The 13,114-nt window shown below is 60.6% G+C and overlaps 1 protein-coding gene across 2 annotated transcripts; it reads left to right on the top strand.

Annotated features, from left to right (window-relative positions):
* The first annotated feature begins 3,002 nt into the window (after positions 1 to 3,002).
* OVOL1 (ovo like transcriptional repressor 1) lies at positions 3,003 to 12,268 on the top strand. 2 transcript variants are annotated; one of them, XM_060104884.1, is made up of 4 exons: positions 3,003 to 3,102; positions 9,696 to 9,913; positions 11,596 to 11,785; positions 11,973 to 12,268. In XM_060104884.1, exons 1-4 carry the CDS (start codon positions 3,003 to 3,005, stop codon positions 12,266 to 12,268), a joined length of 804 nt encoding a protein of 267 aa, XP_059960867.1. The 2 variants fall into 2 exon arrangements, with proteins under 2 accessions (XP_059960867.1, XP_059960866.1); XM_060104883.1 differs by lacking the exon at positions 3,003 to 3,102 and having other exon boundaries at positions 9,569 to 9,913.
* The last annotated feature ends 846 nt before the right edge of the window (positions 12,269 to 13,114 follow it).

Here is a 13,114-nt window from a genome sequence, read left to right as displayed (position 1 = left end):
TGAGTCAAATCTGTCCCACGAATGTATTTTATTTGACTCATTCCATGTTTTAAAAAAAAAAGCTACGTCAACATTTAAAAACTGGTAGATTTCGGGGACTTCCCTGGTGGTTCAGTGATTAGGACTCTGCGCTTTCACTGCTGAGGGCCCGGGTTTGATGCCTGGTCAGGGAACTAAGATCCTGCAAGCTGTGCAGCGTGGCCAATAAATAAATAAATAAACAAATAAATAAAATTAAAATTGGTAGATTTCACACATAAATCTGGATTTCTGGTTTCCAAATGGACAAAAGTGGCAACGCTGGGTTTCTGTGCTTGGATGACATGCTTGTCACTGGTCCTTTAGATAGTCACATTCTCCATGCCCCCCCCCATCTCTGAGAGTTGCCCTTTATCACACTGAACTTGCACTATAGCTTTCCTCATAATAAAGAAATTTGCTTTGTATTTATGCCTCTAGCAAATTTGGAACATAAAAGGCTGAATGTGTCACTTGAGTCAAGAAACATAGGATATTCATTCATTCAACAAATATTTATTGACAACCCACTATGTGCCAGGCACAGCTCTAGATACTGGAGATACAGCAGTGGGCAGCATGGACGAATATCCCTCCCTCCTGGGGCCTCGATCCATGCACTGTGTAACTTTCTTTCCACAAGTGGAGACATTCGAGTTGTTCCCCCGATGAGAAAGACTGCCTGTGTCCAGCATCATGTACGAAACTTCATCAGAGTTTCCACGAAGCCCCTACTGTGTCCCAGCCCCTGTCAGGGTCTGGTACAACCAAAGTGCTCAATAAATATTTGTTGGGTGAATGAACTAAGTTCACCTCTCTCCCAGACAGTGTTAGTCAAACTTATTTGCCCAGGATATATTCAAAAGACAAGCAAGTAGCAGGTGCTCGCTTAATGTCAACTGAACGGAAGGGTCCAGGGTAAGAGTGGAGGGTTGACAAGGGAAGCGGAGCCTGGGAAAAGAAGGGGAAGGGGGCAAACATTAGTGCCCCTGCCAGAGCTCACACCATCCTCACCGTGGACCCAAGAGGTAGATGATGGGATTCTCAGGTGACAGACGAGGATACAGCCTGGAAAGGAAAGCCCCTTGGCCAGACTTGCAGGTTCCAGGAAGGAGTAGAGAAGGAGGCCCATCTGCCCCCAAAGTCCACACCTTCCCTACCCACCCAGGGAGTGCTCTACAGAAGTCCAGTGGGCGCATGTAAAGGGTCTCTGGAAGCCTCCCCCTTGAAAAACTACCTTCTTCCACTAGACGCCTGCAAGTCCACCATAAGCAGGCTGCTCCTCTTCTGACTCCTGACTTTTGAACTGTGTGAATTCACTTATCAGATTCATTTCCTCCTAATCTGTTCCAGCAAACATTTAATATGTGAGAAAGGTGTATGTGTGGTAGGGGCTCTGAAATATTATTCTGTTTTACATGGGGGAAGGGAGAGAGCTAACAAGAGGAAGGGGTCCCATGCCTGCCCTTACTAGTTCAGCTGGTAAAGGAAGCCCAGTGGCTGAAGGGGCACAGTTACTGTGCCTCATGGAGGCCACCAAGTGCTCCTCAGCTTCTGAGGAGGGTGGGGCCTCCCTCCAGGAGGCGGGTCCTGGGACTGGGCAAAGCATGATGAATGGCTGGAGTGAGGGGTCCCAGGCTGAGCCTCAGCCAAGGCTGGGCTCTGGGGACAAGACATGAGCTCCCTGACTGCCGTGGCTGCAGTCAGATAAAGTAAGTTGGTCCTCTGCCCTCGGCTCACCTCCAGCCTTGCTGCACCTGAACTCCGGCCATTTGGGACAAAGATGAGGGCTCTGGGCCGTGGGGGGGGGGGGCGGCGGTATAAGCCCCAGTGACTAGGTGCTGGGGTCTTTCGGGGTCACGGTGGACTCGGAACGGTTTAAACGCCCCTTCCTCCACGAAACCTTCCACACTTGCCCGGCCAGAGGCGGGTTCTCGGCAGGGCTCGGCGCCCGGCCCTACGGGTGCTCTCCTATTTGTATTGCGGCCCGGCGAGGCCCGGCCTGCCCGCCCACCGTGCCCCGCGTGCCTTTCCGAACGGAGCCGGCGACCAGCAAATACCTCCCTCTGGGCGGAACCACGAATTGCTCAGCCAGGCGTTTGGGACCCGGGGCCGCCTGGGCCCGAGCCCGGTTCAACAAGTGTGGGCCGGGCCGCCCAGTCCCGCCCGACGGCTTCACGCCTCCCCAGGCGCCCGGGGCGCGCCGGGCCGGGCCCAGTCGGGCGAATTTCACTTCATCGCCCTTAGAGCGTGTGAGCGCCGAATAACATTGTCCCTTCCCCTCCCTCCCCTCCTCTGCTCCCTTCGAAACTCCGAAACTCCGGTAGGCGAACGCTAGCACTCCCGCTGGGAGGTCCCCGTTGGGCAGCGGCCGGGCCGGCTGGGCAGCGGTGTGCTAGGGGCCCTGCGCCCGCCCCCCGCCCCCTCCCGGCCACCCCGCCCAGCCCGCGAGGCCACCTCACCGGCAGCGGAATGGAAACCGGTTCGACAGGTAACAAATAGGTGGGTTGTCACCGTTATTTCCCAACGCATGCGCCGTCGCTCCCCGGGCCACTCCAAGCTAATTAGCTCAGATCACCCCCCCCTCCCCGCCCCAGCCACCAACACACGCCGCCGCGAGCCAATAAAGCGTGAACTCGTCCGTCCTGCTCGCACTTTAAGACTTCCCGAGCGGACGCGAGGGACGCCAGTCGCGCCAGGAGAAGCATACCTGCCGCTTTCCCCGCCGCCCGGTGCACCTGGCTGCAGGGGACCTCGTTCAGACGGAGGACGGCGACAGCTCCGCCGAGTTGAAACGGGCGCGCGCCGTCCCGGTCACGGCCTCGCGGCGCAACGCGGGACGCTTTGGCGACTTCTTCTCCGACCTGCTCCCCCACCCCCACCCCCGCCCGCCTCCCGCCCGCCTCCAGCCCGGCCAGGGAAAGGTGGGACTGCTCCGGCCCTAGTTACGGAAGCGGCCGGTACCCGGCGAGGAGGGTTCGAAAATGCCCCGCGCGTTTCTGGTGAAGAAGACATGCGTCTCCACGTGCAGGAGGAACTGGAGCGAGCTCCCCGACGAGGAGCGCGGCGAGATATACGTGCCAGGTGAGGCGCCCAGTCCGCGCGCCCCGAGCCCCGCGCCGCCGAGAGGGCGGCGGGGCCCCGTCGAGCGGCCGGCGTGCGGGGCGCAGTGGCGCGGAGCCCGGCGGCCGGCGCAGCTGGGGCGCCCTATTTAATGTTTAAGCGGCCGCTGCCCCGTTAGCCCGCGGCGCGGCCGACCCCGGGCGCGGGGGGAAGGGAGGGCAGGGCCGGCGGAAGGAGCGGCCATGAGGGGGCGGGGGTGAGCGCGGGGGGCTGCCAGGTGGGGGCGACAGCGGTTCCCAGGACCCCGGGGGGGCGGGAGGCAGGTCTGTCCGAGGCGCGCGGGCCCGCGCGGTGCCGCCCTCCCGTCCACCGGTCCGAGCCGCGGCGCAGGGGAGGCAACGGGGTGTGTCACCGCTCAGGCAACCCTCCACTCTCGTATCGTAAATCCCGAAAGCCGGGACTTTTATGAGGCGGGAGGAGGGCACTGGAGCGGTGCCACTTCGGGGGGCAGGGAGCGAGCTGGAGTTTCTCCTGAGATTTGTGCAAAATGTAAGAGAAGATTCAGAGTTGAAGCCACCTTCATTGATCTCTCCCTCTCACCCACAACACTGGCTGCCAGAAGGTCCCCGTGAGGGCGGGGCAGGCAGGAGCTCCGAGCCGTGGGGAGCGCGAGACGGTGGGGAAGGCGCCGAGCTGCACCCCACTAGCCCTGAAGACAAAAGTGGGATCAGCTCTCATCTCTGTTAGAAACGCGCCTCCTTCGACCTTGCAGACGACACCACTGAGCTGAGAGGGGTTTTAAGGAGCCCACCCCACAGCCAGGGAGCAGCCCCGGGGGAAGCTGGGGCACCCAGTTTACTTTCAGAAGACGCCTTGACAGCGTGGGAGTCAACTGGGGATGAGTAACCCCAGTTGTTTCTTCCTCCAGTGGCATCTTCCACGTTAGCCCCAAGACCTCTTCTGCGCCTTCGGTCCTCCCCCGCCCCTAACAGAATCTTTGGTCGGGAGCCAGTTTCCGTCGGAACTCCCCTTCCCCAGGCTTTGGGGGTGGGGCGCGGGATGCGCTGAACACATTGCCCAGCGCCTCCAACGGGGGAGAGGTTGTAATTAACCAACCGACTTTGACCCTTGATCTGCACGTTCTCCTGCATCGCCCCGGGCCTTGGAGGAGAGTGGTGAAATGAGCGGGGTGAGGGGCCCTGTGAGGGCTCTTGCCTCGGTTTCTCTCCTGAATAAACTGTTGGAGACTGTGGGTGTAGTGGTGGCCTGACGACCGTCAGGATCCTATGGCCTACAGGACCGGTGGGGTGTTTCACAGCTTAGCCTTATCTCAAGTGCCTAGGCCCCTATCGACAGCCTCCTTAAAAGGTCGGAATGCGCCAGCAGTCCTGATGACCCCAGTGGGGAAACTGACAGAAAGGGAAGTGAGCTGCCTGCCTCCACACCGGAGGCGGAGGGTGTGGGCCCAGGATTCTGTGTAGAGTTTCTTCTCCAAGTTCCCTGGGGAGTTGATCGGTGTTCCACCTCCAGAAGGGCCATGTGAGGGGGTGAGGGACGCGACCCCCCTTCCTTGCTCCTGCCTCCTCCCTCACCTGTGTGTCTGACTTGCTGCTTAGCTGCTCCTTGGGATCTGATAAACCGAACTTGGACTGTGTTAAAGGTGAGCGGAGCCTTGCTCGAGACTAGAGTGTTGTTATTTTTAGTTTTATTTCACATCCCAATCAGTAACAGATCATGTGTTGATTTTTACAAAGGACAAAGGAATTCTGTTTGTTCAAATCATTGACTTCCTTGCATCCTAGTGATTTTCCCCAGCACAGTTCTGGTGGCCATAGTGGGAGTGGCAGGGGAGACCTGCACCCAGGGGCTGTCCCATCAGGTACACAGGATGGTCTGTGCCACCTGCTGCTGCTGTCCAGGTGAGGGGAGCCGCTCACTCTGCAGAATCACCCTGGATGTGGGGTGGGGTCTAACCTGGAGGTGCAGGTGACAGTTTGCCAGGGAGAGTTCTGTGGGCTCAAGCAAAGAGTAGAAGTCAGAGAACTTACTTTTGCCTCTCAAAACCATGTGGCCCACTAGAGAGTTTTCCCACAGTTTTTGGAAATGAGAAAGGGAATGTTCTCGGGCCACACTCGGGTGCCTCAGATGGCTAGAGGGTGGGGAGTGTGTTTTGTGGTGGCCTGTCCCCTGAGGGTGCCTCAGATGGCTAGAGGGTGGGGAGTGTGTTTTGTGGTGGCCTGTCCCCTGACTGGGCCATTCCATCACCAGCCGACCGTGACCCTAAGAGCCGCTTGGGCACGTTTCCTTCACCCCACCTCACAGACTCAGCACGTTGTGACCAAGTAAGCATTGACCCCATCCGGTCCCACTGGGAGAGGCACCGGGAAGGCTGGGGAATGAAGCGTTTGAGGTCTGACCTTCCCGCCAGGGCCCCCTGAGACCCTTAGAGCAGCAAAGAATGCCTGGAAAGAAAGTGTTTCCTGACTGAAGGTCCTGGGCCCCGGCCTGGCAGCTCTGACTCCAGTCTGACCTGCACTCCAGCCTCTTCTCTGAGGCACAATTCTAGAGGTTTCCCACCCTCAGTCCCCTGGGCCTCACTCTCCTGCCAGAGCTGAGGGAAAAGCCCAGAAGTGGGCACAGGGCCTGGAAGGCTGCAGGGGTGGGCGACGGCACCGCTCACGCCAGGAGCACTGAAAGGGTTCATGGCTACGTTGCCACCTGTCTGGCCCTCGAGCCCTTGCCCTCCATCTCCCCTGGCATTTCTCCTTCGTTGTGTCATTATAGACTGTGGAGTGCAGGGACTGATGCTGGTTTCTTGACGATGAACCCAGGCCCTTGTACCCAGGGGCTAATTTCCATCTCCTGGACCTAAGGGGAAGCTCCAGGAATGGGGATGAAGTGGGGTTCTCCAGGCCCCTGCTGAGAGGAATCTCAAAAGGCCAGGAAGGCACTGGAGGGCAGACCAGGCCTGGAAGCTGAATGACATGCTCCAGCCATGAGCATCCTGGGGCCTCTTCCCTACCTCCCCCCGCCAAAACCGCACCCCCACCTCCCCACTTCAGACGGAGCGTCTGCAGTCCGTTCTGCCAGTTCATCAGCACATGCCTACCCCAGGGGGGGCAGCCAGGCTGAGGTGCGTGGGACTGGAGCGTCCTCAGCCTGGCTCTGACTAGGCAGTGTGGGCACCTGGGCAGCTCTTTCTGGGCCGAGTTAGAAAGGCTGAGAAGGTCAGCTTTGGGCCCCAGAGTACACATGTAGGGGCGCGAGGGAGTGGAGTTGGGGAGAGATTATGCCTCTGACCGTGATTATTCTGATTCCTGGGAAGTGCTGGCAGTGAGGGACGCGTCTGCCGAGCTCTCCGGGGGAGCAAGGCTGGGAGGGTAGACAGCCAGCCCACGGATGGGTACGGTGGGCTAGATGGGATTCCTAGCTGTCCCACAGGGTGCCGTCACCCAAGCTGCCAGGCTGTTTGTCCCTAGCTTGGGTGACCTGAGGCAGAATCCTGCCAGACTGTTTGTCCCAGAAAGAGAGCAGGTGAGGCCGAATCCTCTGGGCACAGGGAGGACGGGAGCAAAGCACGGCCATTGTTGATGTCGGGCTTCTTCTTTAACTCTCTTCATGCTCAGCAAGTATCGTGTGGCATCCCACAGGGGTGCCAGCCCCGTGCTGCATGGGAGGAAGGGAAGGAAGGACGCCAACACAGTACGGTTCCGCCGGTTGCAGCATTCACCCTGGTGTGAGGCTGAGGTGCACGGGGTTGGTTAACTTCACTGTGGACGCGGCATGAGGAGCGGTTGGGAAAGGGGGGAAGATCCTGCCTGAGAGAAAACTTGGCGTTCACAGAATGGAAACGACAGGCTGAGAGATGGGCCCGTTGTGTTTCCAGGGCTGCCCAGCTCTGCCAGTTGGCTGGCACTGGCTCCCTTTCAGGCCCCTGCTAGCTGACTTGGGGGCCAGAGGAGACGGGCACAGGGGACCCTGCCCTTCCTGATAAGGGTGCAAGACCGCCTAACGCCAGCTTGGGCTGTGCTGACACACTGGGCTCCCCCACCGCCGCTTCCAGGTCGGCAGCAGCCCCAGCCCGTGGCTAGGTGTCCTCACATCTGCTTCACCCGCTCTCCCCAGAGAGCCTAGGGGCAGGCCTCGTGCCCAGCCCTGGCCTGAGGCCTTGGATAGCGTAGGACCTGGCACCCTGTCTGGTATTTGGGCCAGGAGCTTTCAATCCAAGAGAGAGGGGACTTGCTGAAGGCCTCGGGTGGGAAGCTGCTCTGGGCCCAGTGCCCACATGTCATCCAGGTGGAGGCACGTTGAGCCGACGGGGAAGCCGTGCAGCCCCTGAGGGGGTAGGGAGAGGACCTTGCCACACTCCTCAGCTGCGGGCGGGCGATGAGTAGCCGCAGCGGCCGCCACCTTGCCGGAAACATCTAATTAGGGGACAGAGAGCAGCACAAGCAGGGCCCAACCAGTTCTGCTTGATGCCGCTCGGTGACACCCAGTGATAGGCACAGTGGCAGGGACACGCTCTGGGGGCGGCAGGAAGACGGGTTTGGCGGGGTGGGTGGGATGAGGCAACCGTCCCCACCCTGGCGGCCTCACCTGCCCCTCGCTCGGGAAAAGCGGCCCAGGGGCAGAGCAGGCAGGCCCGCTCCCTGTCCCCGGTTCCCCAGCGCTGTCATTTCAGGGCTTCTGCGGAACGGGAGAGGCAGGCCTGGGAAACAGGTCTCCCCCTAAACCTGCTTAGATCCTCAGAACCCTCACCATGGACCCCACTCTAGTGGAGCCAGGGAGCCAAGGGTGACAACTCGTTTGAGCGCAAACCGGTTAACCCTCACCTGTTGTCACTCCCCTCTGCTGCTCCGTGTGCAGGCTCTGCGGCCCTGCTCCAACTTTTGGGAGCCTTGATCTCGCTCTCTGATACTGAAAGACAGAAGAGGGTAGAGGTTCCTGTTTGTCTCTACCTGGATTGAGAAATGGAAATTGTAATCCAGTTTTGAATTCTCAGCCAAGATCTCAATAGCTGGTAATCTGGCATAAATTGAAGCTGCCAACACTCTGACACGCCCGCCCTCCGGCAGGCCCTATCCCTGTACACAGACGGCTGTCACTGTGGGAGGACGGGGGGCGGGCGGGGCCTCTGAGAGCTCCGGCCTGACGTCCAGCCGTCCAGGGCTTGGAGAGAGGCCAGGCCAGGGCCAGGTGCTGGTGAATCAACTCCCGGAATGAGGTGGCACATTAGAGTCCCCAGACGGACAGACAGACGGCGCCAGTGCCAGCAGAACGGGTTTGGGTGGCGGGCAGGCGCATTCTTCCCGTCAGAACTTTGTTGTGTTTGAAGGGGGCGAGGGTGGGGGTCTCTCCCGAAACTTGGGTGCCTTCATATTCGCCCTTCCGCCGTGGGTGTGTCCTCTGCTTCCAGCCTCGCCCGCTGCATCCTGCTGGGGGCCGCCCCTCCCTGGGACCCCGTCCACTGACTCACCGGCCAGGGGCTGCGGGCGCAGGGGACCTTCTTCATGGTCTGAGACCCTAAGTCAATCTGCTAAGTCCCTCTCCCTGAAGCCCACTCATCCTTTCCTTCCTGTGCCCCTCTTGATTTTTCCTTCTGAGCCTTGGAAAATGTTCCTAGCTTAGCCTCTTCGGGAGAAAAATACTAACCAAACTGTAACATTAGATTGTTTGCCTCAGCTCTGGGGGTTTGAGACTTGTCTCCTCTGTGTCACTCGGGAGAGCTCCCTTCCTGTCTAGTCAGGACGAGGGCCAAGCCTCTCCGGCCCTGTTTAGCGTGAGGTGTCTGCCGTGGGGAGCAGCGTGTCAAAGGGCTGCCGGTATTGCTGGTGTCACTGCAGCTGCCGTGCGAAGGGCGGGAGCCCAGCCCTCAAAGCGCCACAGCGACCAAGCAAGTGAGCGGTCCCTGCTCTGGGGGAGGCTTGCGTAACCGCTGGGCAGGCTGCCCAGGAGACTGTTAGGCCGCATCCACCTGCTGCTCCCTGACCTCCTCCCTGCCCTGCCCCACCCGGCCTGCTCGCCTGCTAAGCTGGGCCAGCGGGAGTGGGGAGCCTGGAGCCCCAGTGAGCTGCAACGTCAGGGACAGACCACCCTGAAGGAGAGAGGGGTTAGGACCACCCGTTCCCCACGGCCAGCAGCTAAATCTGCCTGGAAGAGAGGCCCGGAGTGGCACAGACCACCGGGACCCTTCTGGGGCAGCGATGAGTCCCTGGGTCCAGGGCCTCCAGTGGTGCCCTTTGTCCCTGCAGGAGTGTGGATGAGGTCTGGAATCCAGAGGGACTGGCCCAGGTGGGGCAGGCAGACAGCTTGGGAAGAATAATTGGCAGGGCAGGTTCGGTCCTCCCAGTTCCGCTAAGACACAAATTACTCAGCGGGCAGGCCTGTGGGCCGTGGAGCTTAGCTGGCGTCACCTGTAATTACCTTAATGGGGTGGGGGGAGGGAGGTGCGGCATGCAGTGGGCTGGGGGCAGCCCTGCTCTGCCACATGCCTGCAAGGGGTGGGACAGCGGCTCCAGGTTCCAGCCAGCTTACCGCCAGGGAACCTTCCGGAAATCCCGCGCAATCCCCTTTTCTCCACCAAGCCCCTCACTTGGCTGTTCTTCTCTTCCCAGTCAGCCTAGGCTTCTGCCCACCACAGCCCTACAGGGAGCCAGAGCCATCAGTGGCCGAACCCCCTTCTTGCCCCCTGGCTTTGGACATGAGCCTTCGGAACTCCGGCTATAGTGTGACGCCCGGGCCCTGCGTGGTGGCCCAGCTGCCCTCCGAAGACACGAGCCGCCTGGCAGACCCACAGAGCAGGGACCATGGCTTCCTGCGCACCAAGACGAAGGTACTGACCCTCACTCACACTGTCTCCAACGACCAGGGGCACGTGTATCCTCCTGGGTCCAGCCCACGAGACGTGGCACAAATGAGACTTAAGCAGAGATTGGCCTTGGATCTGGGTGTAGGTTTCTGCAGAGAAGTGAACCTCACTGGACGGGGGTGGGAAAGAAGAGAAGTGGGTCGGAAGTGAGAACGCCCATGCGCTGGGAAGAAGCAGTGAGGTTCCAAAGACGCTTAACCCTTTGGAGTCCTCTCTGGGGGCTGTTTAGCTTCGTTTCTGGTCTTGAGGGGAGGCACCTCTTTACACAGAAGTCCTAGGAGAAGCGGGGAAGTGTGAGCCTGGCTCTGCAAGCTGGCCTGGGCCTGCGTCTCCGCCGCCTGAGAGTGAGGTCTGGAGTCTGCTCGGTGGTCGACTCCCTGCGCAAGTGCCCGGCGGCAGTCTCCGCCTCGCCCAAGTGTGTGCTTCCATCCCAGAGCCTTGTGTCTGGGGTGGGGCCTGGTGAGCGCCCACTGCTCAGCAGCCGAGGCAGGAAGGAGCTCACAGGAATGCCCCTGCTTTCCAGCGTGCAAACAGCAGGGCTGTCTCTGGCTGGGCCTGCATTCCTGAAAGCTCCGGGATCTGGAAGCAGTCATCTAGAGGAAGGGCTCCCGTGGAGCTTTCCTATGAGCCAAGAGACTGAAGGAAACTGGCCGTGCAATGCTGTTCCTGCCTCTCTTACCTGCGGAGGCCACATGTAACCAGAGGGGAATCGCCATGACATGTGCTGGGCGGTTGGCCGGGGAGCTGACACAGTGCCCCTGATCCCCGAGGGCCCTTCCTCCCACCCCTTAATCCCAGTGGCTAGGGAGCGCGTGGAGAGAGAGAGCAGGGGGCACAGGACAGCAGATGTGCCAGGGGAGCGAGTCCTGACCCCAAAGGGCTTGATTAGCTAGCAACAAGGTATTTACCCGGTGCCAGAAGCAGTGCAGGGCCAGAAGGCACGGGGTGATGGGGTGCACCCGGTGCCCAGGGAGCTCGGGAGGAGTGGCCAGCGACAAGGCCACCACAAAGCACAAGTAACCTCTGAACATTCACAGAGGGCATTGAGGCCACGTCTCCACTTCTGAACAGCTGTTCCATAATTACAAAGAAAATGAAAAATGTTGATAAGCAAGAGAGTCATCAGGGTGGCAAAGGGACTCAGTCAGACCAGACCACGTCAGGCTCAAGTAAGGCCAGGGGCTGGGCTGGCCTGCGAGGGGACTCCAGGCTCCCAGCGGTGGCCTCAGCCTGGGAAGGCTGCACGGAGACCGCGTTGTGGGCACTCTTCCCTGTCCTAAGGTATAGAATGGGAACAGAGAGCAGAAACCACAGAGAAGGATTTGGGCTCAGTGAAGGGAGGACTTTCTAACAGGTAGAGTTACTGAATCGGGCTGTTTCTGTGGGGAGCTGGACACCCATCTCTAGAGATGGTAAGGAAGGGGCTGGGTGGCGGCCCCGCGCAGAGACTCAGGAACCCAACAGGAGGCGGACCTTCCTTCCAGCCCCACCACCAGACCTCTGGGAGCCAGTGGCACAGAGGTGTGGCCTCTGGGGTGGGCACCGCCCTCCTCACGTGGCTGGGGGCTGGTGTGTGTGTCCTCCCAGTCTGCCACCTGCAGCCCCAACTCCTGGGTGTCCGTCACAAACCCCGTCCTCGCCCACAGGTGACCCTGGGCGACACTCCCAGTGGAGACCTCTTCACCTGCCACATCTGCCAGAAGGCCTTCACGTACCAGCGCATGCTGAATCGCCACATGAAGTGTCACAACGACGTCAAGAGGCACCTATGCACCTACTGCGGGAAGGGCTTCAACGACACCTTCGACCTGAAGAGGCACGTGCGCACCCACACCGGTAAGAGGAGCCCGCCCGGCGGAGGCCAAGGCTGCGGCCACCGCGCTGCTGTCCTGGGCCCCGGGGGGCCTGGGAGCTCTGGGCGGACGTCCTCCACGGCTCGCTGGGGAGCTGGAGTCGGGCGGGCCTCCGGGCGCTCCTCTGCCGCGGAGTCGGGTCCCTGACGCCAACGCTGCCCTCCCCGCAGGCGTGCGGCCCTACAAATGCAGCCTGTGTGACAAGGCCTTCACGCAGCGCTGCTCCCTGGAGTCTCATCTCAAGAAGATCCACGGCGTGCAGCAGAAGTACGCGTACAAGGAGCGGCGGGCCAAGCTGTACGTGTGCGAGGAGTGCGGCTGCACGTCCGAGAGCCAGGAGGGCCACGTCCTGCACCTGAAGGAGCGCCACCCTGACAGCCCGCTGCTGCGCAAGACCTCCAAGAAGGTGGCCGTGGCCCTGCAGGACACCGTCACCTCCCTGCTGCAGAGCAGTCACCACCTCTGAGCGGCGGCGCCCCGGCCTGGGCAGCCCCGAGAAGGCGAGGGTCGCCTTCCTGCCGCCCGGCCAGCCCGCCCTCTGCAGCCTCCTGCCGGAACGCCGGTGACCAGGCGTGGAGCCCGTGGGCACACGTGCTCGCTCAGGCCGGCACTGACCTCTGCTCGCATTTGCGTCGGTGTCTGGGGGGCAGACGTGTGTAAGTGTGGGGCGGGGCGGGGCGGGCCAGGGCTGCCTTCGATTTGAAGCAGCTCGGGTCCAGAGACAGGACTTCCTTCCCAGAGGAGGTACGTGAGGGCGATCCTGTTGTCCTCTGCTTCTGGAGCAGCGGGGGGATGGGGGCTGCTGGTCCCCCATGGACGGCAGAGTCAGGCGCCCCGGCAGAGGGCACCCCTGCAAACAACAGCCGTGCAGGAGCTGGTGGAGGCCCGCCCGGCCATGTTCCTCGCGCTCAGGGCTGCAGGGGCGCTGCGGGGCGCTGCTCTTCGACAGGGAGATGCACGCGTGTGCACAGCCGTGGACGTGCGCGCACGCGGGAGGCCTTGCCATATATCACCTCATTTTTAAGAAATCAACTACAAGGTGCCAAGGAGGTTTTATTTTCTTTTCTAAAAGATGACATATGTACAGATAGTAATATATTTTTGGTGCCGATGGCAACTGTTTTAAGCGAGGGTGGAGCTGGCTTTTCTCCTCCCCACGCGGTTGTATTTATCCTGGACGTTTCACGCCTCCTCTGCGCCTTGGCTCTGGGGTGGCTGCCCTGACCCAGCCCCACCCCTCATGCCTCCTGAGATGTTTAACCTAAGACTTTCCTCCAGCCCTGCCTGGAGGAGGCTGTACTGCTCTCTGTTC

This window comes from Mesoplodon densirostris, chromosome 7 (assembly GCF_025265405.1).
Source record: "Mesoplodon densirostris isolate mMesDen1 chromosome 7, mMesDen1 primary haplotype, whole genome shotgun sequence".
Taxonomy (NCBI): Eukaryota; Metazoa; Chordata; class Mammalia; order Artiodactyla; family Ziphiidae; genus Mesoplodon; species Mesoplodon densirostris.
The sequence above is the reverse complement of the archived record's forward strand: the minus strand, read 5'-3'. Positions and strand labels throughout refer to the sequence as shown.

What these genes read in the sequence shown, in the direction of transcription:
- OVOL1 (XM_060104883.1), top strand. Translation starts at nt 9,569, where the DNA reads ATGCCTGCAAGGGGTGGGACAGCGGCTCCAGGTTCCAGCCAGCTTACC. An exon ending in TCCTGCGCACCAAGACGAAG is followed by an intron (nt 9,914 to 11,595) that starts GTACTGACCCTC and finishes CCTCGCCCACAG; the next exon opens with GTGACCCTGGGCGACACTCC. An exon ending in GCACGTGCGCACCCACACCG is followed by an intron (nt 11,786 to 11,972) that starts GTAAGAGGAGCC and finishes CCCTCCCCGCAG; the next exon opens with GCGTGCGGCCCTACAAATGC.